Genomic DNA, 26,905 nt, shown 5'->3' with positions numbered 1-26,905 from the left:
AATGTCAAACCATCTGGACAGCAGAATGGCAATATTTCAGACTTTACTGGATATCAATATTGCACATTGAAATTGATTTTAAAAGGAATTACATTGAGAGAAAACCCTACTGTTTTAAAGTGACTTAAATGTAAAGTAGCTAAAACAGAGTCAGATAATTCTCCGTAGAGTGACAAGAACTGACAAAACATATTTGAGCCAGCTGACTGCAGTTAGAATACTTTGAATCCTTTACATTTATTTACAAGAAAAGGAAAAAGGCAGATCAGCTGCTGTCATGACAGCTAAACATGCTGTACTAGAATTCAGCAGAAATTGTTAGGTCATTGCATAGATAAGTAGAACACTTCATAGCATATAAAGTTGCACTGCAGTTTGAAAGTAGCTAAATCTAACCTACGATGCACCTTCCTCACATTTACACTGTGATTCTGAACATTAGGTGTTTGACTTTTCCCACTCTTGTTGTCTGAACACAGCATTAGCCTGCTCTGCTAAGGCTGACAGGTGTCTACAGTAGATGAAAACACAAAACCACCATCTCCCTTCTTTCTTAAAGCTACAGTGTGTAGGATGCAGTGCCATCTAGTGGTGAGGTTTCAGACTGCATTATGCTGTTGCCGGTCACGATCTTGTCCTTCATATTTTGGCTTCTTTAACAATGGGGGAGATTTGTGCCCTCTCTTGTGTAAGCAATTTTTACAATCACAAAAATGAGGGTTATTAAACTTGTTAGCCTGCACTAGCAACCAGTAGATGACGTAGGGGAACAACCATTCATTCCTCTGCTTTTTTTGTCTTCGGTCTTCTTGCTGCACTACTAAACCTAAAAGATGTGAAAATATGTCCCTTTTGGGCTACTGTATCAACGAGGCAGCCCACTCCTATGTACGTATGAGGGGCTCATGACAACACTTCAGTTTGTTAATTATACACTAATGAATGGGTGGTTGCGTTTCTGCTAATAATCATCCTCAAATCCTACACACTTTAGCTTTAAATTTTCCCAGAATCTCACCTTCTTAGAGAAACACCCCCCCCCCCCCCATCTCCCCCCTGCCCCCCATCTCACCGTCGCCGGTAACCGTTTCCCCCGTGGCCTAAACGATGCCTAGAATACGTGCCACCCACCAGCGACACGGCATGATGACCCGACAGACCACCCTGCAGCCGCGATAGTGGTAGGGCCACGGCTGGTACCCCCCCAGGGGCTCGCAGATCCTCTGGCAGTGGGTGTAGCTGCGGCGGCACTCGGCGCAGCACACGCCCTCGTGGTCCAGCGTGGAGTGGATGGGCATGCTTCCGTCCTCGCCTTCCAGTCCTCTCTGGGAGGAGACAAAGGACCGTGATCAGAGCACAGTGGCGTTTGTGTGGTTTTGGCTTCATCGACACAGAAAGCTCATTTCAGACTAATTAAAAATGGATTTCCGACAGGCGGGACGGGGGGGAGGGGATGTTGTCAGATGTAGGTTTTTGTTGTCAAATATTTTTCCCCCCACATACAGCTCATATTGCCGGCTCCCCCCCACCTCTGTGGCTGTCACAGCGTGTTGGCAGCGGTGGGGCGATGCTTCAGTCTGAGAAATGTGGGCCCCGACATAAGGGACGTGGGGGGGGAGGGGGGGTATGTATGTATGAGAGTCTGTGTGTGCTCAGCAGTGTGAAGGGGGCACAGCGCAGACGGGGGGTTGTTGTGGAATTATTCATACAGCCTGGATGCTGAAAGGGAAGCTTTAGATGGGTGAATCTAAAGGGATTCAGACAGCCGCACATTGAAAACGAATGCGATGGGATTTGCAGTGACAATCTGGGCCCCCCCGCTCTGACCCCGGCATCTGCTGCTGCTCACACAGCTGTGAGAAACTCTCCACAGCAAAAGCCCTCTCAGGTAGCACTCAGATCTGAACAGACAGTTGCGAGCCCAGCTGAATGTAAGAAGAATGTGCGACTTTATGTGAATCACCTGATAGGGGTTCTCCGGGTTGACTCCTGCTGCCGCGTCCTCTTCCTCCTGGGCCCCAGCTGTCTGCCGGCGCTGGCGGGGGGCGGCTCTTCTCTTTGTCTGTCCGCCTGCACACATCACAGATTCAGCGTCTGACAGCGGACCAAATTTAGGAGCGCAGTGGCACGACTTATGATTACACACACACTGTTTTCCTGGCAGTATTTTTGAAATTGCACAAAATTGTGTTTTGAGGCCTTTTGACCTCCCAGCGTGCTAAAATTGTCCACTGAGGATCTCAAACTTCAAAGGGACTGTGCTTTTCTTTTAAGCCTGTTTTGAAGCTTTAAAAACTGTGATTTAAATGGAAATAATCTGCAACATTTGACCCTCATCTGCTTTGCTTTGTGGAAAAACCCACATTGCCACGAATGTGTGCGCGCACACACACACACACACACACATATCCTTTACATTAGTTTTCGTGTGGTAACTTATTTCATCATGTTGACATAACGAAGCTCATTTTCTCATGATAACAGTCTCATTTATCACAAGATAACTGGTTAATTTGTCTCATTATCTTGAGTTAAACTCCGCTTTCTTGAGATAATGAATTAATTTATCTAAATCAAGAGGAATGACAACACCTTTGCCCTGAAATAACACCCTTAGGGGAAGAACAAATGAAAGCAAAGCGTGGTGCGCCTGTGACACCAGATGTCGCCAGTGAGTCCTCCAGAGGTTTCACATTGTATGGCGTTTCACCACCAGGGTGAGCCAAAACAACTTGAAAGTTACATATTACAACAGTTGGTGGCACACTTAAGCTCCGTTTAGCCTAAAGCCACGTTCACACCGGACGCCACGCAATGCCACAAATTCGCGTCCCTTGCCTGGCAATGAACGTGTTTGCTGCAGGAGCTGCGTCTGGATGACGGCCGCTTTCAGCGGTACTTCCGCCTCTCCAGGACCCAGTTTCAGGAAACTCCTGTTCCGTTTGCGCGCGCACATGTGAACAAAGACAAAAACTTGCTGCTGCTGCTGCAGTTCATCGCTCTCCCCTCAAACTAATTGTGTTAAATAAATAAAGGACAAAAGGGACATAAGTCTTGTTCACAGGCTGATTGCCGGAGACAGGACATGTCCACATCAAGTATAAAGTCCAGACATCTCCATGTCACTACATATCCAGTCCCTGATTTGTCATCGCGGCATGACAAGTCGATAAAGTTTAGATTTTTCAACTTAGGGAAGAGGGCGACACGATGCAACGCGATATCGTGCCGCATTGCATGGCTTGGACTTTTGTAGCACCACAACGTGTCCTTCCATAGGGATTACATGGCAACCTCTCGCTGCTGTCGCTCGCGTGGCATCCGGTGTGAACGCGGCATAAGAACGCGACTTCTTCCTTTGACTCCAGAATGTTTTTAGACATGGGTATTGCAAAAGTTTCTAAACATTTTGAAAAAAATAAAAAAATTTTTGACATCAATAAAGCTTTGTTTTGACGTAGGGGAGACTGAGGTAAGATGAGCCAGTGGGTAAGTTGACCCACCCCTTGTATGTAGGTAACTGCACATGTTTTGTCATGTGACCATACATTCAGGAACCATGCATCATTTCCATCTTGCTGTGATGCAGAGGAGCACATGGGGAAGGGGGAAAGTATTTTTTACACACAAAAAAATATTTTTTTTTGCTTGTCAAAGTAAATTTTCTGCACATCAGGTAAAACGACTTGCGTCATAGCAAATTTGCACAGGTCTAAAATAATATACATGTTGGTAATTTGCTAATGTAAAAAATCATGTGAATCAATTCAAATTCTAAAGATTAGCCTGAATTTCTAGGTGAGCCCATTTTTTCCAAAAATGATGGTTATGGGGTAAAGTGAGCCAGTGCTTGAACTTACCCCACCATAATGCACTGAAATTTAGGTAAGTCTCTAATGTGTAAAATAGTATTTCAGTTGAGTATACTCACTGGTTTGGTGTGTTTGTCATATGTTAACCATTGAAGAAAAGGTATCATGCCGAGAACCTACAAAAGCAAAACAAGCTGGGGCTCAACACCCCTTGAAAAGATGGAGAGAGCAGCCAATGATGTCAAGAGTGCAAAGTCCAGTGGCAAAAGAGAGAAATATTGACAGGTAAACATTGAGGAGGTACATAAAAATGGGAATAAAAACAGTAGGGTACGGTGGAACAGCAGAATCAAAGAGAGTCTTCTCGGAGGAGCTGTGTATGGTCCAAGGAAGAGATATTACAACAGAGCTCTCGATGGTTGGATGAGATCTAACCCAGGCAAAACAGCCTGCATATACTAAATCCCTGGCTGTGTGAATGATGCTTTCATGTCAGCAATGGCACCACAGAATATCTCCTCCAGATTCAGATCTGCTGAGGTTTCCCCTTACAACAGGGATGTCTTCTTTGCTGCAGAGTTTGAGCCATCCATGGTGTCAGATAGGCCCAACGTTGAGCCGCATCCTGCAGCTGCAGGTGATGCACCTATGGTTTCTGCACACGCTTCACCAACTGACACTTATTCACACTCCAACCATGCTGGATCCTATGTGTCTCCTACTAAGATTCTACCTTTACCCAAAAGTCAGCAGCCCACGAAACAAATTAACCGAAAGCATGTGAAGACAAGAATCCTGACTGAGACAAGCAGGCAATCGAATGTGTCCATCAAGAGAGGAAAAATAAACAGAAGGCAAAACAGAAAGAGCCATCAACGAGCAAGGAAAACTGAAGAGGAAACAAACCCAGATGAAAATCACAGTGGAAAGCAGCTCTGAGGAGAGTGATGTTACCATCCCATTTGATGACACTTCCGAGCATGAGAGCACCAGCAAGGAAAGAAGTGAACCAGATGTCTCACATCTGGTAGCTGGTGACTTTGTCATACTAAAATTTGCATCCAAATGCAGGAGCCACCATTACAATGGCTTGGTTGACAGCCTTGCAGGCAACGAAGTGAGCGCCAGATTTCTCAGAAGAATCTGAGGGATTACTGGCAGAAAGAAACCCACCTTTGCATTCAAGGAAAAGGATGAGGTATCTTTCCCACAGAGTGATGTGTTGAAGATGCAACCTCAACCTCAAAAGGCTGGAGGATCTGCAGGGAGGGAGCAACAGTTCATATTCTCCTGCAACCACAACAGCTGAAATATTGAATACGTAGCTGTTTTGATTAAGTGGTTAGATGGTTTTAAAACTAATTAGTGGTTTGTTCCCAAAGTTCAAAATTGTTAAAGCTGTTATTAAAACTCAGATGGTCAGTTTACCCCCAGATGGCTCAACTTAAACCTAACCTGGGCAGGTTGAGCCACAGGAGCACTTTTTTTTTTGTTTTTTTTTGAGAAGTCATTATTTTGGGTAGCTTTGTCAGAAATGCATTCTGATAATTTCATTTGATAGGAGACATCCTGAAATAAACATTTATGTTTTCATTCTTTTTCTGTAATTTTTCCTTACTTCCAGGACAACATGAGTAAAACGTGGCTCATCTTACCCCACTCTCCCCTAACTATGTCATTATCACGAGAAAACGGGGGTTTTTTTCTGTCATGATTTATCTCATCTGGACAAATCTGCCTTTTGTTTTCTCATAAGAGGATATCATGACAAAATGAGCTGTTATCTCTTAATAGCGAAATAACTTGCTTTCACTAGAAAACAGCATTCATTAATTAGTTGCAAGCGAGGCCATTCTCAGCTTCCATAGCTCTCGGTTTCACGGCCACTGAGCTGACTGCTTACTGGTTGGGTAGGTGGGACGGAGCCAGAAGATTGGTAGATCTCCACACAAGTCCTTGATCTTGCTGCTGAGGAAGGTGGAGTCAGAGAGTGGACTGTCAGCTGCCACCCAGATCAGATCCTCCTCAAACTTGGCTGGCATCACCTCATCCTCCTTCATGGGGAACAAAGATGGGGAGACAAAGGAGCTGAGCAATAAAAAAAAAAAAAAAAATTACAGCTCAACAGTTGATCGTCTGTCCTTGATAAACACGGGACGTAGCTTTGAGTTGGGGTTTTTTGTTTTTTGTTTAGTTTTTTATGATGATGATGTGATGGACTGTTGTCAGCTGACAGGCCTGAGTCCTGGTGGCTTTGGGAGGCTTAGTTGGTGTGGCGTAAATGTATAGATTTCTCCTGCCAGAATTACCAAAATCCAATTTTGACACAGACTCAGCACACTCTGGGACTCTGATTTGATCCCACCACTGTGCACAAACACTTACATTTGGTCTCAGTTTCAACTTTCCTGTTAAATGTTTCTGTATTTTCTGTCTCTGTATACGGCTGATGTCATGTTGAAGACATTTGATTTCAGCCACATTTACTTAACACTTGGGAAAACAACATTATTGCACACTAAAATTACACTTTTAAAATACATATAAACATTAGTCTGACTGAAATCAGATGAAATCAAATTGTTCAAAGTCGAACTAACACACACATCACTAATGTGACTGAAAGTCAAATGCGCTCAATTGGTCTCATGTTGGCCTCATTGTGTGATCCATAATTTCCTCCCTGGGTTTTGACCCAAAAATAGGACACAAAGATAACGTGGTCACATTTATTTGTAATACGTTTAACATGTACAACACGTATGAAATATACAGAACTACAACATTGTCCATCTCACTGTTTGCCTTGTTTGTTGACAATTAGCCACCAGCTAGTTTGTCTGTCATACAAGAGGCCAATGAGAACTGGCTCAATCACATCTAGTTGAAAGGGTAGAGCACCTTTTGAAACAGAGTCAGACATACTTCAGTTAATAAACCGATAATTGAGCTATGGGTATGAATTTTTTACAGAGGATTTATATCATGATAGACAAGAACTGATTAAATTTTCAACGTCAAAGGTTGAAGTCAGAAAAAATCTTGGAAATCTGAAAAATCCCAATCCTTTAACATTGAACGAATTTTCAAAAATTCATAACTGTCAAAAAAAGATCACATTTCTTTTATATTTGACAGTGTTATATAAGTTGGTATTCTTTATCAACTGGCAAAGTTTGATCTGCATCTGATCCAGATTACAGATTTTGTGGCCATTTAAATTTAACATTGAAAACCCCATTTAATATACATTTTACATTATATCTTTATCAAACATGCCCCAATCACTCATATTTGAAAGTGAGGTGCAAACTGGCACTCACATCACCTGACAAAGTTTGATCAGGATCTGATCCAGATTGTGGATGTACGTTTTACATTATGTCAAGCAAAAGTGCCCCAGTCACTCTCATTTTTCTGTTATGGATTTACCTACACCAAAATTGGATGGTTCCATTTTTTTTCCTGTTTGTCTATCAATCGGAAACCAAAGCCAAAAAGCAATGATAAATTGTGCATAACAGAGATAACCAATGTTTTGTGAAAATTATCTGAAAAAGAATTCAGAAACGCAAAACGTTAAACAAAAAAATTACAACACCACAAAAAGCCTTGATTAAAGTGCATGAACTAAATACATGCTCCTGATATTTTATCACATCTAATTTATCTCATGAAAAGCCACTTCTAACAGGAGTTTGACCTTGAAAATTTTTTCTACAGTCAACATTTGTGGAACTGGGAACTTGCGTTGTCGAAGGTTTGCGCTGTACGAGTGTGGTGTTCTACTTGACTTTGTGATGCTTTGCCACATATCTGAGGTTGAGTCCTTTTGGCAGTAGATTGATGGCCCGGTCACACGGCGATAGCAGAGCAAAATGAAACTAACAAAAGAAAAACGAAGCAAACAGCGACCTTGATGCTTCCAACAAAATCAAAATGAAACATTCATGATGACATGACTTGACAGCAGGTATCAGACCGAGCGACAGCCTGTGATCATTTCTGCAGCCAGCCTGTGCTGTCTACAGCACTTGCAGCTGCGGGATCTGGTTGTCTTGATAACAGGTTTGTCTTCACAACAACGTGTGCGCACACGCATGCCCCAGCCAGAGACGGCTGCAACATGCGTAAATAGTTAAAGTAGTTGACTAAACAGTCTTGCCACTGTTGTTTCTGAATAAAAACATTGCTTTTCATCCCACACATGGACGAGTCATGTTCAGCTCGTCTGTGCTTTAGTTATTGATCCGTTCAGATATTGTCAATGTTCGTGCAAGACGTCGGACTTGGGAGCTTGGGCGAAGTTGGACGACAGTCACGGAATGCAGACGGTATGAGAACTACACAAACGATGAGGAACCGTCAAGACGGAAAGCAAAATGGAATACAGATGAATTGAGGTTGTCGTCAAAATTCGTTCACATTTTTCAACAGTTTGAATATTCTGATGAAGTGCCAACTACAGGAACGAAGCTGGACGACGGTTAAACGATGTCTCCGAAAGTCAACGCAAGTCCAGATTTCTTGTTTCATTTTGGCTTTGGTGTCCATTAGTGCCGTGTGACAGAGGCTTAAGTTGCCCGTACATGCATGTTCCCCACCACATCTTCCAACATCTCCTGGGGGAACTCATGGCATTTCCATGCCAGATGGGATATATAATTCTTCCAGCATGTTCTGGGTTTTCCTCGCACACTAATAAATGTCATCTTGGCGTAATCCTAATCAGACGTTTGAGCCTCTTCTGCTGGCTCTTGTCTGTGTGATGGAGCAGCGACTACACTCTGAGCTCATAGATGTCAGATCTCCTCCCCCTGCCTTAAGAGTGTCTTTCTTAGCTCATTTCACCTGCGTGATTGTGTTATAAATACCTTGGTATTTATAAAGCAATTTACTATATATTGTTCATTTCAACGACATTTTGTGGAGCCCCTCCAACTTTTTACCCCAGCCCCCCTCAGCTCCCCCAACAAAAATTTCCTAGCACCATCACTGCTCCTGAAACTACTTTTTGTTCACAACAGGTAAAAAAGTCCTGCACTTAAAGGGCTGAATATTGCTTCTCTGCATTTTAACACCACAGTTACTTATCTATGGAAATTTAACAAGATCACCTCAGGAACCAACATAAAACATTCACAAGTAACAATCAATCCCAATTATTTACCATTCTTTACAGTTTTCCCAGAAGCCCTTATGCTGCTGTTCCTACATTCAAGCTAACTCCTCCTGACTGCTGCCACGGCTGCAACGCAGCACCTTTTATCTCCCAGTCGCCACACTGCATCCACAACACCATGGAACAGCGATGAGAATCACGTGCGGTTTCCCTACTTTTGGAATTAATTTAGTCACCTCTTAATACTCGTATGGTTTGAAATCCAGTGAGAAAACAATTGAGGTGTGATGTGTTTGTGACAGTTCTCACATTAGCCACCGGGTGTCTCTGTTACTAAACAGCGTGGTGTGCACAAAGCTTGCCGGTGAAGAAGAGCTGCTATGCTAAATAGCTAAGCACCTCGCTCCCCCCAGTTTGTGTCCATAAATATAAATAAAGCCAGTTAACAAAACAGAGGTTGGGCAGGGGTACCCTAAGTGGTAAAAACTTTATTTTTCCTGAAAAACATCTCTCGAGTGAGATCCCGTGAGCGAGAACTGCATGTTACGGGTTGCATAATGGCGGCAGGCGAAAACAGTTTGAAAGTTTGGAGTTTTTCGTGACGAAAATGCGCTGGAAATGATAAAAGATGAAGATCCCAAGTGTGTCCAAGAAATCAGTAAAGATTGCAAAGATAAGTTTGCATGGACGTGGCTGGACAAAGTACTACCTCTGCCAACGTGCAGTCCTGATGTCAGACTGAATATCTACTCCTAATGTAAGGTAGTACTTAAAAAAAGGCTTGAACATATGTTTCAAAAGGATTCGACATAAATTACTGAATAAGAGTAAAACACTTGGAGTGCGTGAAAATCCACATACCTGATTTAATTTAATTGAAAAAACATCATTTGTAGTGTGGTCTTGAGTGGATTTGCCCAGGACTGACTATCCTGGCTATTTGGTTTCATTACTAACAAACATTGATTTGTAATGTCTGGTCACAATAAATTTTGACACGTTTTATTATGAATTGTCATTCATTGCCAAGATTTTAAATAAAGGTAGAAATTAGAATATTTTTTTTTATCCACATAAAATTTTTTTTTTCATTTTCATTAAAATTCACCAGAATAGCTCCTTTTAAAGTGAAAAATTCACAATTTTCAAATTTTTCCCCTTCCGGGAATGGGGACCCCCACACCCCCTGCACCCTCCCCCTCACAGCCGCCCACCAGCCTTTTTCCTTCCAGGCATTCCTGATGGAATCGTATTGGGTGCTGAAAGGCATCCACCCAGGCATACAACCGGTTTATTCCCACCTCTTTAAAATAACCAGTCAATGGTGACCTCAGCGCTCATGCACCTATGTGCAGGATTACGAATACCACATGAAAATTCACTAAGGTATATTTTATATATTATATTCCAATTCTAAGGTGGAACTATGCCAGTATACAAAGGTATATCTAAATATCTAAAAAGGAAGAGTAAAATAGGAGAGTAGAGTAGAGCCACTTAGGTGCCTGGTCTTGAGAACCAGTGTCAAAGATGATGCTCCCTCAATGCAAATGATAATTCTCATTGTCACCTATTATTTCCACACAATATTAAATCAACAATGGTCCCATGTTACTTTACTACTCTGAGAGATTTTATCTTAATAAATAGAACAGCAGAATCACACCACATCACGTATTGTTTACATTTGTTGTTAGGCCTATTTGAGAAAAATGCTTGTTTCTAGTCACCTGATCGCCTATATTTCACACATCTGACCCTAGCTGCTTTAGAGAGGGTCCAGTAATGTGACACACCCTGTTATAAACCTGGGACCCGAGCCTTTTTAATTTGAAGACTGATATGTACTTTCCTAAAATAGCTCACCAGTCAGAGACTGAATTTTTTTTGTCTTGCCAGAGTGCTCCACTTTAGGCCACACTGAGTGCTTTAAGTTCAACTTTTCAGAAAGGCACTGTGTGCTTAATGCAGCCCATCTTCAAGCAATCAGTCAGAAAGAGAGCAAAAAGAGAACTAGTTTGCTGTTTCTGTCTGAAGTCAGTGACATGTCACACAAACCCCTGCTGCTGCCTGCATCTGCACACGTTCACAAAATGCTCTCTGTTCAAGTGATCCATTGGTCCCAATGTTAAAGCTCCCTTCACGCTGTTAAAACTCCAACTCAATAAATCCTGTTCACATCAGACATCATCTGTGCTGCTAAATCCACACTGTCATCAAAAAGAAGAAAATGCACAAAGCGCTGTGATTTGTGTGATGTTTGTCAGACAGCGGCAGTGAGTCCGTCGCTGTGCTGCACCTCATGCAGGGTCGCTTACTGGCAGCCCGCGGGCCACACTAAGCCCAGCCTCCTTTTGTTCAAGCAAGCATCACCAAGCATCGTGATGGCAACCCAGTCTTCCAGCAGTGCAACGATGATTTAAAAAAAAAAAAACTCCACGTCTTTAGCTGCTTTCCTCATCTCTTCATTGGAATCTGAGGAGCTTTTGAGGATTTATCCATCTAAAAAGTCCTGTATGTGTAGAGAGTTCCATCTGTGGGGAATTTATTGACTGACTTACATGATGATCTGAGGAGCCGAAGCAGGCCAGTTTGAACTTTTTTTTAGCACGACTGTTTATTGTACTCAATGTGGTTTTATTAACATTATTTTCAAATAGACATTTTCTTAACCAAATCTTTTTTTTTTTTTTTTTTTTTTGCTCCTCAGAAACTGTTTTCCAAAAACAAAAAAAAAATGTTTTGCATGGGGCGATACAGAGATTAGTGCTATTGCCTCAGAGCAAGAAGGTCCTGGGGTTGCGTCCCTCCTTGTGCTTTCTGTGTGGAGTTTGCATGTTGTTTGTGTGCATTCCCAGGTCCTCCTACTTCCAAAGATATGTGAAGTTATGTAAACTGGAAAGTTTAAATTAAACGTAGGTGTGTTTTTCTGTCTGTGTATGGCCCTGCGATAGACTGGCATCCTGCCCCCCCCCTTGACCCTTAACCCTCTGGGGTCCGGGGGCAATTTTTTTTTCGGACAGTTCACTCGCCTGGCATAAATGTTTTATTATTGCTGTTAACAGCTCTCTCTGCATCCCACAATCAAGTTTTATGTCTCTTTTTTTCAGGACAACCTGTGCTTTCAGAATATATGTTTTTGTTGTGTTTTATAAGTGTAATAAAGGTTTATAATCAAAAATAGGCAAGGAAAAAATAAAGCGAAAAATAATTTTCCACACACATTTATTCAAAACACACAGCAAACTATAATAAACAACTGTTTTTACATTTTATAAAGGTAATTTGAGGTCTTGTATGAAAGTCTGTGCAACAAAAAGGTTCAAACAAACACAAATGCACATTTTGAACAATATATACAAAATGGTCTATGCGGTTTGTTATTTTGATATGGTAAACAGTGCTTTACACAGAGAAAGCAACAGAGTTATCCAGTAACATTCACATGCAAACTAGTGGAGCAGTCCTGATAGTTACACAATCTTTGTTTGAGCATGTGAGATTGTCATCAGAGGCTCTCCGTCAACTTTCACTGATCGCCGTGCGTAATGGCACAGGGCGCATTTGGAGCCCAGTAGCATGTACTCATTGGAGCACCCAGAGGGCTATACAAACGGGCCAACTAGTAACATATCACTCCTGAAAACGATCTTTGGCTTTTCACGTGAGGTAAATCTGCCATACGATTGGATTTTGGAAAACCATGTGACGGTGAACCAATTCCGATTGGACACTCACATTGCACACATCATCACACAGCTTCTATGATGAGTATAAAGATGGCCGATAGCTGGCTCGAAAGTCTGCGGAGTTACCTTTTCAGCAAAAAAAAAGTAAGTTTCTATCTCATATCATTAAAAAGTTATTTATAATTTAGTAAAGCTTGGTCTTAGCCATCGTATATGACGGTGTCGGCCCCAGAGGGTTAATGGGGCAGCGCAGTCTCATTTGAATCCCTGCGTGATATCGTGGGATTTGACCACTTCTGGGGACAGCCTGCCAGTGAGTACGCGGCACAAACATAGTATCACTTCACACAGAAAGATGGTGTACTGTTTTGTTTTTGGCTGCAATCACCAAAGGAGTCGCGTAAGTGGAGGGGGGTTTTTTCGGTTCCCAGTGGAGAAGGGAGACAAGGCAAATGGGAGCGGTTGTGTCGGTAAGTTTTAGCGAGACGTAATGTGAATAATGATAATGGCGCTGTCCTCGGAAGTACAATTTTTGTGTCATAAGCTCTTTCATTTAACCCCTTTATCGCCCACCTTCAAACGAGGTTACAGTGTCCAATTGGAGCGTGTGGGTATAGACAATGAATGAATGAATGGTTTGAATAGGGGAGTGCCGTCTTATAATCAGGGCCGTCTTATTTTCAGGCCAATATGGTACTTTGCAGAGACCTTTGGGCAGCCGTGCAATAGACTGTGCAGATAAAAAGTTTTAGTTTTAGTTTTTTTATTGATGTGGTTTTGTTTGTTTTTTGAGGCGGGGGGGGGGGGCTGCAGCGATTGGACAGCTCCTATCTACGGCCCTGCACATGTTTATACAGCTCATTACTCTCCTTCCTCTTTAAATAGCCCACACTTTACTGTCTGACTCAAATCTCCATAAACGCTCTGCTGTTAACGTCCCTTCTACCAACATAAAATCATGTAATAAAAAGTCGGCCCTTCAGGCTTCACTCCATCGATCCGACGTTTGGCTGCATACACGGTGTCACCACTTGTCACAATCTGAAGGGAAGAGGAACTGAATGGCCTAAATATACCAGGTTTTGAAAAATGGCAGCAAAGAAACTAATGAGCGCTGAAGAGGAGATTGTGTGTGTGTGTGTGTGTGTGTGTGTGTGTGTGTGTGTGTGTGTGTGTGTGTGTGTGTGTGTGTGTGTGTGTGTGTGTGTGTGTGTGTGTGTGTGTGTGTGTGTGTGTGTGTGTGTGTGTGTGTGTGTGTGTGTGTGTGTGTGTCCACAGCCTGCGGGGAGAGGGGCATGAATTTACCCAGAGGCACTTCTTCCTGAGGGCTGCACTAAACCATGTTTAGGCAATGTTATCCTCCAAACTCCCCAAAAATGCTGCTGCTTTTTAAAAATACATTTATTTATTTATTTATTTTCCCTGCAGCTCAAATGATTTGCTGGAGGGACAAATAAAAGCTGGAGTCCTCCACAGATAGCAGCTTATCTGACCCACTCTGTGGGGATGCGTGTGCGCTTATCTAAGCCACATTTACTCTAAATTATAGCAAATGACCAGCCTACAGCTGCAAATAAATAAATAAAAATTTAATCTTTCTCTCTCACACACACAATGCATGTGAACATAAGGATCATTTGCGAGGTAATAACAAACACACAAATGTGAAATAAATGATGGTTTATGGGCCAGACAGAGGCAATAAGAGCAGCTCTGTGTGATAATTAACGGTGCGCGCATGTGCGTTTAGCGTCTGCAGTTTTAGGGGATGTGGATTCATTTGGATGTGATGCTTATGTAGAACTAAATGATTTTAATTATCGGGTGGATTTAATTCAGCACTCTGAGGCAGCCGTGTGGAGCAGTGATGATAAAGTTTGCGTGATAAATTCGGCGTGGACATCCTGCAGCACGCCGCCGGTTTGTCAGCAAGCTTCATATTTACATATAACATAGTAACTGTTAGAAAACTGTAGGACAAAAGGGCCCGTGTGCTGTCAGGTGATTCCAGCCAATTCCCCAGGTTACGTTTACCAAAAACAGCTTGTGTCTCTGCAGGCGGTAGGAGAATTTTTCACCTGGGAGGGAGCTGAATGTCACCGATGTCACCAGACGGTCAAAGATGAGAGGGGTCCTGAGGGATTTGGGTTGACACCACCTCTCCCTCACCCCTTGCCTGTAGTCTCACGGCAGTATGTGAGACTGGGTTATGAAAAGTACATTAATCTATGGGTTTGTGGCAGAGGCATGAAAATGGGGCACTTTGTGTGACGGGGGCACAAGTTAATTTTGTGACAGGGGAAGGAAAAGGAAATGTGGGGTAACGGGGGGGGTTGGTGGGGGGTTATAGTTAGGGTTTGGGGAGGGTAGACACTTAAGCATGTTTTATTTTTGCTATGAGTCCAGTTATTCATCAAATGTGGGCGAATAGTGGCACTTAGTGGCTCTTAGAGGCAGAATATTTGGCGAACGAGGCTCATCTCTGAGCATGGCGCTAATTTTGAAAAGTTCAAAATTTATTAAAAATAGCGTGGGGCAGTTTGTGTACGAAATACTATGAGGACAAACCAGGATTGTAGAGGCATGTTTGTGGTGAGGACGAGGCTGTTAGAAGCTCATTTTCCGAGTACCTGGCTGCTACGAGAACAGGACAGGCTATTTTGGACAGGCTATTTTGGCTCCGCCCTCTCGCGCACTTCGTTGTGACAATCCCACCTGGTTTGTTCAGCTGGATGCCGTGCTTTGTGCGCTGGACGCTGCATATATAAAATAATATATGTGCGCTGCATATATAAAATAATTATTTTGTAGCAGATTAATCATTTTCACTCAGAGTTTGGCTGTTGAAAACACCTCTAATCGCTTCCAGAATCACAGAGGACATTTCATCTGCAGCTTTTCTTTCTCTCTCTCTCTCTCATCCGCTTCATGAGATGGAGAACGTATTTGGAACAGCCTAAAAGGTAATTATTTGTGACATTTATATTGTAATAGCTTGGTAAAACAGTTGCATGTTCATTTGTTCTCATGAGCAGCTGTAAAAGTATGTTTATGATAGATTTAACACCTTGTTATAATTGATCAGACGAGCTGAATGCGATGCGCTGACGCAGTCACCCGCAGTGTTTTTTTTAATGTTTGTGCAATGTTCATATACGTGGCTCATTTTTCAAATAATCACTGAAATTTCTGACGAATCCATACGTGGCTCATTATTCATGGTTTTATTATTTGGTGGAACCAGGGCTTTATACTATGGTTATGGTTAGAGTTAGGATAAGGGGAAAATTATAAAGAGTAAAATAAGCCATGTAACGAAAATGGGCTGCTTTTTGTGATGGGGTCATGGGAAATAAAAAACCTGAGACTGGGTTGTCTGAGACAGGAGGTGACTCTTGGATCTTGTTTCCTAAAACATCTTAATATTAATCTGATTTTTGCCCTCAGAATTACAGGGATCGTGTTAAACTAGGACTCACCAGCCCTGCTCTTGGAGGTCACCTGCCCTGCATGTTCTCCATGTGTACAGCTGATTAGTCAAGTCTGGAAGTCTGGTATCTGGCAGGGCAGGTGACCTCCAGCAGCAGCGTCAGTAACCCCCATCAATTTCTATTTCACTAGATGGAGGACCGGGGCGATCCGCTCATTAGCTGGCTGTTGCCAGAGGGCCGCCATCCTGGTTAGCATCTAACAACCAAACATAAATAGAAATCAATGAGCATGATCGATGTTTTCAAGAGAATTTCTCCATAAATCTGCATTTTACATGCTATTACTGTGCTGTTACATTTATTCAAACTCAGTGCACCCAAACGCTGCACAAAACGGGGGAGGTAATGGTCGAGTGGTTAAGCATTGGACTTCAGACCAGAGGCTCCTCGGTTCAAATCCCAGCCTGAGCAGAAAATCACTAAGGGCCCTTGGGCAAGGTCCTTAATCCCCTAGTTACTCCTGGTGTGTAGTGAGCGCCTTGCATGGCAGCAGCCTGACATCGGGGTGAACGTGAGGCATTTGATGTGTAAAGCGCTTTGAGCATCTGATGCAGATGGAAAAGCGCTATATAAATGCAGTCCATTTATACCATTTAACAGCATTTTCAGATCACTTTAACACAAATTTAAGTCAGCAAATCATCGATTTCTATTTAAAGCCTGACGACGCATAATAATGCTAAGCAAGGTGGCGGCTGCCTGGCAACAGCCCACGGCTGTGTCTGCCATCTAGCGTATTACATAGAAATCTCTGGTGACCCCTGAGCAAAGGGGATTTTTGACATCAGTTTAAATTGTGGTAGGTGGTACAAGACCTACATTTCGATCTCTAGGAATTAGACTTGTAGTGTGATCCGTTCACACTCACACAACCGCCGACATCTATACATGTCCACTCCCCTGCTTAAATATGACCACCGAAAGAAAAAATATCGGATTAACAGGTGCTTCTTGTGTCCCAGATGTGTGCCGTCAGGTTGATTTGTTTTAAAAATATCGGGCCTGATTTACTGAAGTTTCACCTGTTTAAAAAAGAGCTGTTATGGTCACAGTGCAAGAAGCGGTTGTCTACACAAATGTGTGGTTAAATGACAAGTATATTTTCACCCTAAGTCTCGATCCAGCACAATCACAACCCAAACACTCCAAATCCTCATTCAAGCTTCCCAATCAGATTCTGCAAAGGTCACTGTAAAAGATTTCCTCGTCAACAAAGTCACCTAAGCTGCTTTCCACAACCCTCGCCAACACCCAACTTATACTTTACTGAACAAATAAACAACCTTTTCAGATGAATAAAAGCCGGATTTACTTATTTATTTATTTTTAGGTTTACAGCCACAACATGATTCCACAGAAACAACAGACACGACAATAATCAATAATGAATTGATCAACATAATGTTGTAAAAGGCTGGGATTCAGTTTTCGAAGTAAAGGGTCGGATAGTCACACAAGATATTTATTTAGTTTAGTCTTTAATGGTGAGCACTCTTCATCATAAATTATTTGATGTTTTTATTATTTTGCAGCGCCTTTGTTCAAGAAAATGTTTGAAAGCCATATCTGAGATGTTTGCACATAACTGTGTACCTTTATAAAAAAAAAAAATCAGTTTTGTGATGCTACAGTATTTGATGAGTTTATGTTTGACAGGACACCCTTGAAAAAGAAATGTTCACTTTTAAGAAATGTTTGCTGGATAAATCTATACTGTTTCAGAATTGTTTAAAATAAGATGAACTGGGTCGACTATTTTAAATGTTTATGGTTTATTTCACTACAACAATATGTTGCTTCTGGAGTCATGAAAGATCTGTTAATACTTTTCTCTTTTTTATATGTAATCTCTGTTGCTACTATGTTCTTTTAATTTAAAATTTTTGAATTGTTGTTGTTACATCCTCCAAGGACGTAATAAAATCATCGGCATTTATTTATTTGTCTGTCTGTCTGTTAGCAGGATTACATCAAAACTACTGCACGGATTTTGACGAAATTTTCACCACAGATAGATATTAGGCCATGGAAGATTCCATTAAATTTTGGAAGTGATCCGTATCCGGATTCTGGATCAAGATTTTACTTTATATAAGCTTTGAAGTATTATGTCAAAACTATTTCACGGATTCTCACCACATTTGCACCATAGATAGATATTAGGGCATGGAAGACTCCACTGAATTTTGGAGGTGATCCCAATCCGGATTCTGGATCAACATTTCTCTTTATATACACTCTAAAAAAGGAGCTGCTGTCCCAATCACAAAAATTGACATAATTTGCATACATTTTTAAAAGTTATTTCAACTCAATTATTTCAACTTTCAACTGGGTTAATGCCACAAGACTTCCCTAGTTAAGTTGAAATAACTTTAAAAAAAAACTATGCACATTGTTACATCACTTTTCTCATTGAGACAGCGGTTCATTTTTCAGAGTGTAGGCTTTGAAGGATTACTTCAAAATGACTTCACGGATTCTCATCAAATTTTCACCACAGATAGATATTAGGCCATGGATGACTACTGAATTTTGGAGGTGATCCGGATCCAGATTGGCGGATGTTAGAAATCTGTGATTGCTCTTGTTTCTTTTTAAATTTGCACTGTGGACATACCTTTTTCATTTGGTTAAATTTTATGTTTATTTTTCTTTTCTTCTCCTGACCTTTCAAGTCTGTACGTGGCTTAAGGAGGTTTATATTTGCACTGAAAGGCTTGTACCTTACCTTTTGTTGTACTGGTTACAATGACAATAAAGAATCTGAATAAAAAAAACCCATTTACCCTGGCTCCCCCCACCCCACCCCACTCCCCCAAAGTACAGGCTGATCATCCCCGTACTGTTCATCTGCAGGCCTGCACAGCCCCATTCCACTATATCTGTCTGACAGTAAACTTGGCTTTGCCATTTGTCTGTTTGGCTCCTTTACTTCTTACAGAAGTATTTTATTGTTGTTTATGCACCTATTACTTCTTACAGAAGTATATTCTTTTTATCGTTTATGCACCAGTGGCACCAGATCAGATTCCTTGTATGTGAGAACTTACTTGTCAAAAAATTAGATTCTGTTTCTGTATCTGTAATTCGTGGATTTTGGTCTGATGCAAATATTTAAGGGAGGTGATCAAATAGTTGACTGAAAGGGATCTCCTCCAATTAATGTACTACCAAGGGTGACCAACCCCCACCCCCAAAAAACAGAACCCATAAAAATTGTAATAAATCATACAAAGTACGATCATTCCCCAAAGTTTCATTTATCTTTGTTGCTTTGATTGGAACAATCATCTTCCACAAAATGTCTTTGTCAACCAAGGAAAAGACATTTTGCCTGGAGGCCTATTTCATCAACAAATCATACCATTGTGAGCATAATTTTGAAAGATCACAACTTATATGCAAAGCGACCAAGATAACTGAAACTTTGGGGAATGATCGTACACAGACTTAAATTTAAGTCCAGCAAATTCCAAGAAATTTACTGGACCTTCGTAGGATTTATTACAATTTTTATGGGTTCTGTTTTCTTTTGGTGGTGGTGGTGGTGGGGGGGGGGGGGGGGGGGGGGGGGTTACCCTGTACATTTTGAAAAGGTCAAATTATGCTGGATGATCAGTTATGGATTTTTTTTTAAGGTTTTTCACAGTGTCACAACTCAAACCCTGGCTTCTTTGTTAACACTAAAAAAAATCCTTTCATGCTTTAGAAAAGCATAAATCTTGTAAAATGCAGTGAGTGAAAGATAAATGATGACCTGTTTGTTAACAAGATGGTTAAAATGGTCAATGCTATCATCTTGTTCATCTCCAAAATAAAAGGGCATATAATGAGGATAAAACATTTAAATTTGATGGACTTTGGTGCGTCAGTTCAGTTTATTTATATATAGCACTAAATCACAACAAAGCTGCCTCAAGATGCTTTACACAGGTACCCAGACAGCAAATAGATCCGGGCCGGATGTAGTCCAACATCTGGTACCAATCCTGAAAACAGATCCGGTCCAGACAGTTTTTGCACCCTGGCCCAGAGCCGGCACGGCTCCGCTTTACAGTTCTGGAACAGATCCAGACCAGATCTGAACTGGATCCACAAAACACCAACCGTTTACAGACCATATCTGGCACGGATCTGGGACAGATGTGGTCCGCATCACAGCACCGTGGCAGGAACATGGGGCATAACGATAAGCAATTTTATCTGCACTCGGTAGAAAGTATCTATTAGCGGTTGTAAACTCTGTACTTTGTAATCGTGATCGTCACTGAGGCTTTTTAAAATGCTTATTGCAAAGCGGTTTGTTTCTTTATGACAATCAAGTTTTATAAGTCCAGGGACACTGATCTGTGTGTTATAGATACAAATCAGTTTCCTCGGATCCATGGAACTTACCCCTGTAAAACTTGTTCCTGCCACGGTGCTGTGATGTGGTCCACATCTGCCCCAGATCCGTGCCAGATATGGTCTGTAAACGGTTGGTCTTTTGCAGATCCAGTTCAGATCTGGTCCGGATCTGTTCCAGAACTGTAAAGCGGAGCCGTGCCGGATCTGGGCCAGGGTGCAAAAACTGTCTGGACCGGATCTGTTTTCAGGATTGGTACCAGATGTTGGACTACATCTGGCCTGGATCTATTTGCTGTCTGGGTAAGGTCCACCCATACCAACTTTGGTGCATCAAACTAATCCAAAAAGCAGCTTTGTTTTGCTTATGTAATTGAACTTGGCACAATGTCTATTTTAAAAAAAATACGAGGTCTGTTAGAAAACTATCCGACCTTTTTATTTTTTTCAAAAACTATATGGATTTGAATCATGTGCGCTTGCATCAGACAAGCTTGAACCTTCGTGCGCATGCATGAGATTTTTCACGCCTGTCGGTTGCGTCATTCGCCTGTGGGCAGGCTTTGAGTGAGCACTGGTCCAGCCCCCTCGTCGGATTTTTATTGTCTTTGAAATGGCTGAGAGACTGCCGCTTTGCTCCATGAAATTTTTTTCAGAAACTGTTAGAGACAGCCAGTTGGAAACCATTCGAAAGATTCAGATGGATTTCGGTGAAGATTCTGTCTGCGTCACATGGATTAAGGAGTGTTAAAACCTTTTTAAAGACGGCCCACAGCGGCGGAGGGCGTGCGGCGCACCGAGCGGCCATCGACAGGCTGGAACGACCAGATCATTTCTAAACTGAACGCTGTGTTGATCCGGGACATCGTGTGACTACCACAGAAATGGAAAGAGAGCTGGACATAGCACTTTTGCGGCACATTCCACTGTTACAGGAGATTTTGTAATGAAAGACGTGTGGAGGATTTGGCACGGAGCCGACGCGCTCAACAAAAAAAACCGCTCAACAAAAAAACACCTCCGTGTTGGAAACCATTCGTAAGATTCAGACGGCTTTCGGTGGCTTTTCAGTCGAGTGAGTATCCAAGAAATTGTTTAACAGCTGGGCATGTTCCAACTTGTCCTGTGAGACTTCCAACATGGAGGTGTTGTTTGTCCCGCGCCATGAGCGGCTGCCTCCCGACACGCGAATCCATCCGCACGTCTTTCATTACAAAATCTCCTTTAACAGTGGAATGTGCCGATAAAGTGCTGATCCCGACCTCTGCTGAAACTTCTCTGCTAGTCACATGACGTCCTGCATCAACAGAGCCTTAAATTTGGAAGTGATCTGCTCGTTCCAGCCTGTTGATGGCCGCTCGGGGCGCGGTGCGCCCTCCGCCGCTGTGGGCCGTTTTTAATCCAGTTTAAATGGTCCTTAATCCGTGTAATACAGATAGAATCTTCACTGAAAGCCATCTGAATCTTCCAAATGGTTTCCACCTGGCTGTCTCTGAAAAAATTTTCATGGAACAAAGTGGCAGTCGCTCCACCATTCCTAAACAATAAAAATCCGACGAGGGGGTGGACCAGTGCTCACTCAAATCCTGCCCACAGGCGAATGACGCAACCGACAGGAGTGAAAAAACTCACGCATGCGCACGAAGGTTCAAGCTTGTCTGATGCAAGCGCACATGATTCAAATCCATATAGTTTTTGAAAAAAATAAAAAGGTCTGATAGTTTTCTAACAGACCTCGTATTTTTTTAAAATAGACATTGTGCCAAGCTCTATTTTTTTTCCCCCTTTTAAAAGGTCAGTGTAATTGTGGTTGGAATGGAAAATGAAGTGTTGTCCTCAGTATGTTCCTACACACTGAATCCATTCTAACCACAGTTACACTGATTAAAACATTTAACTTTGCAAGATACCTTAATTTTTAAATGTATTGTTATTGTTGCTGTTGTTATTATTACATACCAAACAATGTCTGCGAATGAGCTTATTTGTCCCTTTCATTTACAAAGGCTCGTCCACTGCTGCTTGTTTACAACTATATATGCTGTATTACATTTACAACAAACTGGAAACAAAATATGATTGTTCTTAATCTGAACAAGCCCTGTTTTGTCTGTTATTCAGAAACATTTTCAAACTGAAGCCTGAAGTGTACCAGGTGCATGCAGATGACTTTGTTGTTTACTACAGTGTTAATCACCCAAACACTTAATTAATTCCCACAAAGACATTCAGAGGGGAAATAAAACCTTTTTCAAACTCACCATGTCGAACGTGATGGAGTCCTTGCTGTGAACCTCCACATCAGGCAGCTGAGCCTTCACCTGGGTCTTGATGTAGCACTTCTCTCCTCCAGCAAATCGGATCCCTGTGATGCCCTGGTGAGGTCACAAAGCAACGGTGAGGAGCCAAAAACTGGAGCTCAGTCCCAATGATGACTGGCTGAAGAACAAACCTGATCTGCATTGTTATTGTAAGTCTAAGCATTTTGATGCATTTTGTATTTAAAAGACTCAAGGAAAAATTACATTTTAAAGGTCAAAGGTTGTTTGACATGGAAGGTCAAATTTCAGCTTTCTTAGTATGATAGTGTAACCAAGCGACATATCTTTGGGGCTTGATCAGAAGATTTCTTGATCACAATGCACCAGCTCAGCCAAAGGCAAGTTCCCCTACTAGCAGGAACATTTTTTCAATCTGGACTTCACCTTGTTACACATCTCCTCAAAATTTTTGATCTCAATCCAAGGTCACAGGTGCATTTAAGCATTAGGGGACTTTGCCTGTGATTATTGGATCAACTGCCACATCCCAATGAAAATTGGACAGATTATCCCTTTAACATCCTCACATTTTTCAACAGAATGTGGTAGATATCAATATGCTTCGCAAATGGTTGAGTTGACCATCAAAGGGTTAAATGTCACAAATCATTGAACTGTATTATGCAAAATCAGTTTAGTCTTATATCTTTACGTATAGTTGCAGGTAGACATTATCGAACTATAAGCACAATTTCAGCATGAAACATCTGATCGTGGTTTTGGCATCTAGAATGAAACAGTATTGTAGGACCTGATGTATCAAAGAACATTAAACATGTTCTCTTGGGGGGTGGGGGGTGGGGTTGAGGGATCTGTGGTATTGGAGCTAAAAAGCTCAGGGTGATGGAGATGTTCTGCTGGAATTGAAAGAAATCTTTGCTTCCATTTGTCTGACATGTATTATCCCAACAGACTGGAATAAAGGGCATATTTTGCCTGTCTGGAAAGGATGATCAGCTGAATTGTAGCAACTACAAACAACAACTACAACTGCACCTTAAGCCAGGCAAGGTTCTTGAGTTGTTCTCAGCTGTGCGGTGCTCTGCAACCATGCAGCAGCAGTTTGTTTTCACATCCAAGAAGTCGACTATCGACTCAATGAGCTCAAGTGTCAAAGTCATCAGTGATACTTTGCAGCCTAAGCATTTGATTTGGTTGACTGGCCTGTTGTGTGTGACATTCTAAGAATTTCTGGGCTCCTCAATAAGTTGATGGACATCAAAGCCTACCACACAGATGTGAATACTGTGCAGTGAATGCTGCTGTTTTTGGAGTTTGTAGTCTAGTCTCTATTCAATGTTTGCATTCATTGGAAGTTGGGTAGGGTTGTGGAGTCCAGCAGTTTTGGTGTCGTTGATAAGGAAACTTTCACTGAGCTTGAGCTTGCAGACAATACTGACACTTGAGAAGTTGAGCGAGGAATTAGATTGCTCAGATTTGCAATTGCCCAGATAAAGCCAAAGACCCAGGCTTTCAGTGAGTTACTTGAATCAGTCATTAGAAATGTATCTGTTGGGAGTGCATTTGTCAAATTTATTGAGAGATTCACTTATCTCTGCAGTGGCATTGCTTGGGATCTTGGCCTTTAAGATCAAAAGACAACTGGGAACAATTTATGGAGAGATGAGGTAGCTTAACATGTGTTTGAAAATGTCAAGTTTTTTGTCCAAGTTTTTTTTATAGCCCAGGTACTTCCAGCCTTACAGTATAGTTGGTAGACTTAGACTCTTAACCGGTGATCAAAGGAGATGACAAGCTGTTTTTGATGCTTGGTCTATCTGGAGGATCCTTGGGTATACGGGAATGACTTTGTGTCAAACGAACTACTACTCAGAGGAAGTCAAATGAGGTTCACTACTTGCATTGTGAGCATATGTTGAAGATCACATTTGGGCCATGTTGCATTCTTCCCAGAGTGCCTTCGTGTTCAGGACCCCAGCAATTGGAAAAGACCAAGGAGATGCCAAGTATCATCTCGCTGTGACAGACAGCTATTTCCTTTAGATGAGGCTAGACTAGTTATGTGACTGTTTGCTAACCAGTGCTTCCATAGTGTGGCGGATGCTCACTGAACTAATAACTGAAGGAACAGAGCAGGCTGTACTTTCTGAAGAGGTTGCGGTCCTTTAACATCTACAGGAAACTCCTTCTGGATGTTCTACTAGTCCGTAGTAGCCAGCCTTTTCTTTTACACCATGGTGTGCTGGGGGGAGCACCACATCCAAGAAGGACACAACCAGGCCAGACAAGCTGATCAGGCGGGCTGGCTCTGTGGCTGGCATGAAGCAGGACTCTCTGGTGACGGTGGCAGAGACGAGAACATAAACTGGACAAACTGCTGGACATTATGGATGATGCCAGTCACCCTCTGCACACCGTCATCAGCAACCAGAGGAGCCCCTTCAGCCACAGACTGCTCCTTCCCAAGTGCAGGACCAACATACTGGAAAAACTCCTTTGTCCCCCAGGCCATCAGACTGTACAACTCCTCACTCAGGGAGAGGAGGAGTAACAGGAAGACAGAGGATGGGAAGGAGAGGAACAGTAGTAGCCAGTAAACCAGTAGTGATCAGTATGTCTGTTTTTTATATTGCGTATTTATATTTTTTTACTTTCACGTTTGATACTCTGTGTGCTTCTTCCCATGTGTGCTGCTATACAATGCTGCTTGAAACTCAATGTTCCTGATGGAGTTGTCCCAAGGGATCAATAAAGTTCTATCTAATCTAATCTAACCTAACTTGGTCAGAGTGCTGCTCAAGGGATTAATGAGACTATGTTGTGATTCTGGATGTGTTTGAATTTGTGCTTTCTGGTGAAAATAAACCTGAATTTTTCATTTGTGACTTACAATCTCAAAATCGTGGACTTCCAGTGTCTCGTCTGTGCCGGTGCCAGTACGGAACGTCTCCATGTTATTTGCTGAATCGATCTCCATTGTGCCCTCCTCCACCTTTCCATTGATACTCATACTGTAATGGACATTGTAGACCTGCACACACAGTGTGAGACCGGCATGTGAGGCATGAAAGCGTCACCCCACCCCCAGCTCTCCCTATCAGTAACCACCCTGCTTTTTATTGCCCTCTGTGTTCCAAAGTTACCCTCCAAATTCACACATTTGGTCAGATATAATCAGAACTCTCATGGCTCCAAAATGTTACAACCATTTTCAACACGGTTTCCAAATTTAGCGTGGAAAAACACTGAGAAAGCAACCTTTTTTCCCCCTTCCATTTCTGTGACACCTCTTGCCCCTGGTGCATCAGTCGGACCAGAGAAGTGCCCGCCCACCCGCCTGCCCCATTCTGCAGGGCTCCCTGAAATGCACAACGCTTCCATTCACAGAGCCTCAGACAGAACATACTGCAGTGTTTCATTTACATTTCAGTGTTTGCCTACAGTGCAAAAAAAAAAAAAAAAAACTTATGGAGAAGCTGATTTTGCCTTGTAAGGAGTAAAAATCCACTGATTGGACTAAATTTAACATTAAGCAGCTTGTCTGAACAACAACCAAACATCATTATTTGCAGACTTTTACTCTAATTGAGTTGATTGTCTCAATTGGCTCTTATTTTGAAATGAAATTACAGTTCTGTCCTGTCAGATGATAATGAAATATTTAATTTCTTGAATGCTAAAAAGCAAAAGAAGTGATAAAATAGAACTCTTACATGTTTTTCACTGTTGTTCCAGAAGTAGAAGGCTCCAACGGCCCCCAGCAGCAGCAGGAGGGCCACGGCAATGAGCACCGCCACCCCGGCTTTCAGCAGACGACCGGTGGTGGCGGGCTTCACCGCCACGGCAGAGTAGGCCTACGGCACAATGAAAAGTGTAATCGGAACAATCAAAGCAAACGGCAGTAAGTTAAACAAGCAGAGTTAAGTGGTTTTAGTAGATTAAAGAACCACATCACAGACTGGTACGTTTTGATCATCAGTAAAAAAAAGGGCTCACTGAGCCAAACCTTCTATAACTTTGGCCCCTGTCATGGATGAAAGTAACGTGTGTGTGTGTTAGAGATGACGTGTTCAGGCCTGTACACACTCACCGGGGGCATGAACTGCTGCAGGTCGTCCGGTCCCGCGGAGGCGATCGGTACTTTCTCTGAGCTCCCGGCCAT

The 26,905-nt window shown here is 42.2% G+C and overlaps 1 protein-coding gene across 1 annotated transcript; it reads right to left on the bottom strand.

Moving 5' to 3' along the window:
- Window positions 1-207: 207 nt before the first annotated feature.
- cnmd (chondromodulin) lies at window positions 208-26,905 on the bottom strand. Its single transcript, XM_034183818.1, has 7 exons — window positions 26,834-26,905; window positions 26,457-26,597; window positions 25,634-25,774; window positions 22,723-22,836; window positions 5,716-5,866; window positions 1,964-2,070; window positions 208-1,325 (listed from the first exon to the last, which is right to left on the bottom strand). The coding sequence occupies exons 1-7, from the start codon at window positions 26,903-26,905 to the stop codon at window positions 1,101-1,103; spliced, it is 951 nt and encodes a 316-aa protein (XP_034039709.1). The 3' UTR covers window positions 208-1,100.

Source organism: Thalassophryne amazonica, chromosome 12 (assembly GCF_902500255.1).
Source record: "Thalassophryne amazonica chromosome 12, fThaAma1.1, whole genome shotgun sequence".
NCBI classification, from domain to species: Eukaryota; Metazoa; Chordata; class Actinopteri; order Batrachoidiformes; family Batrachoididae; genus Thalassophryne; species Thalassophryne amazonica.
The sequence above is the reverse complement of the archived record's forward strand: the minus strand, read 5'-3'. Positions and strand labels throughout refer to the sequence as shown.

Coding starts and splice junctions, on each gene's coding strand:
- cnmd (XM_034183818.1), bottom strand. CDS start 26,905: ATGGCCGGGAGCTCAGAGAAAGTACCGATCGCCTCCGCGGGACCGGAC. Junction 26,598..26,833: donor TGCAGCAGTTCATGCCCCCG/GTGAGTGTGTAC, acceptor ATTGTGCCGTAG/GCCTACTCTGCCGTGGCGGT. Junction 22,837..25,633: donor AAGTCCACGATTTTGAGATT/GTAAGTCACAAA, acceptor TGACCTCACCAG/GGCATCACAGGGATCCGATT.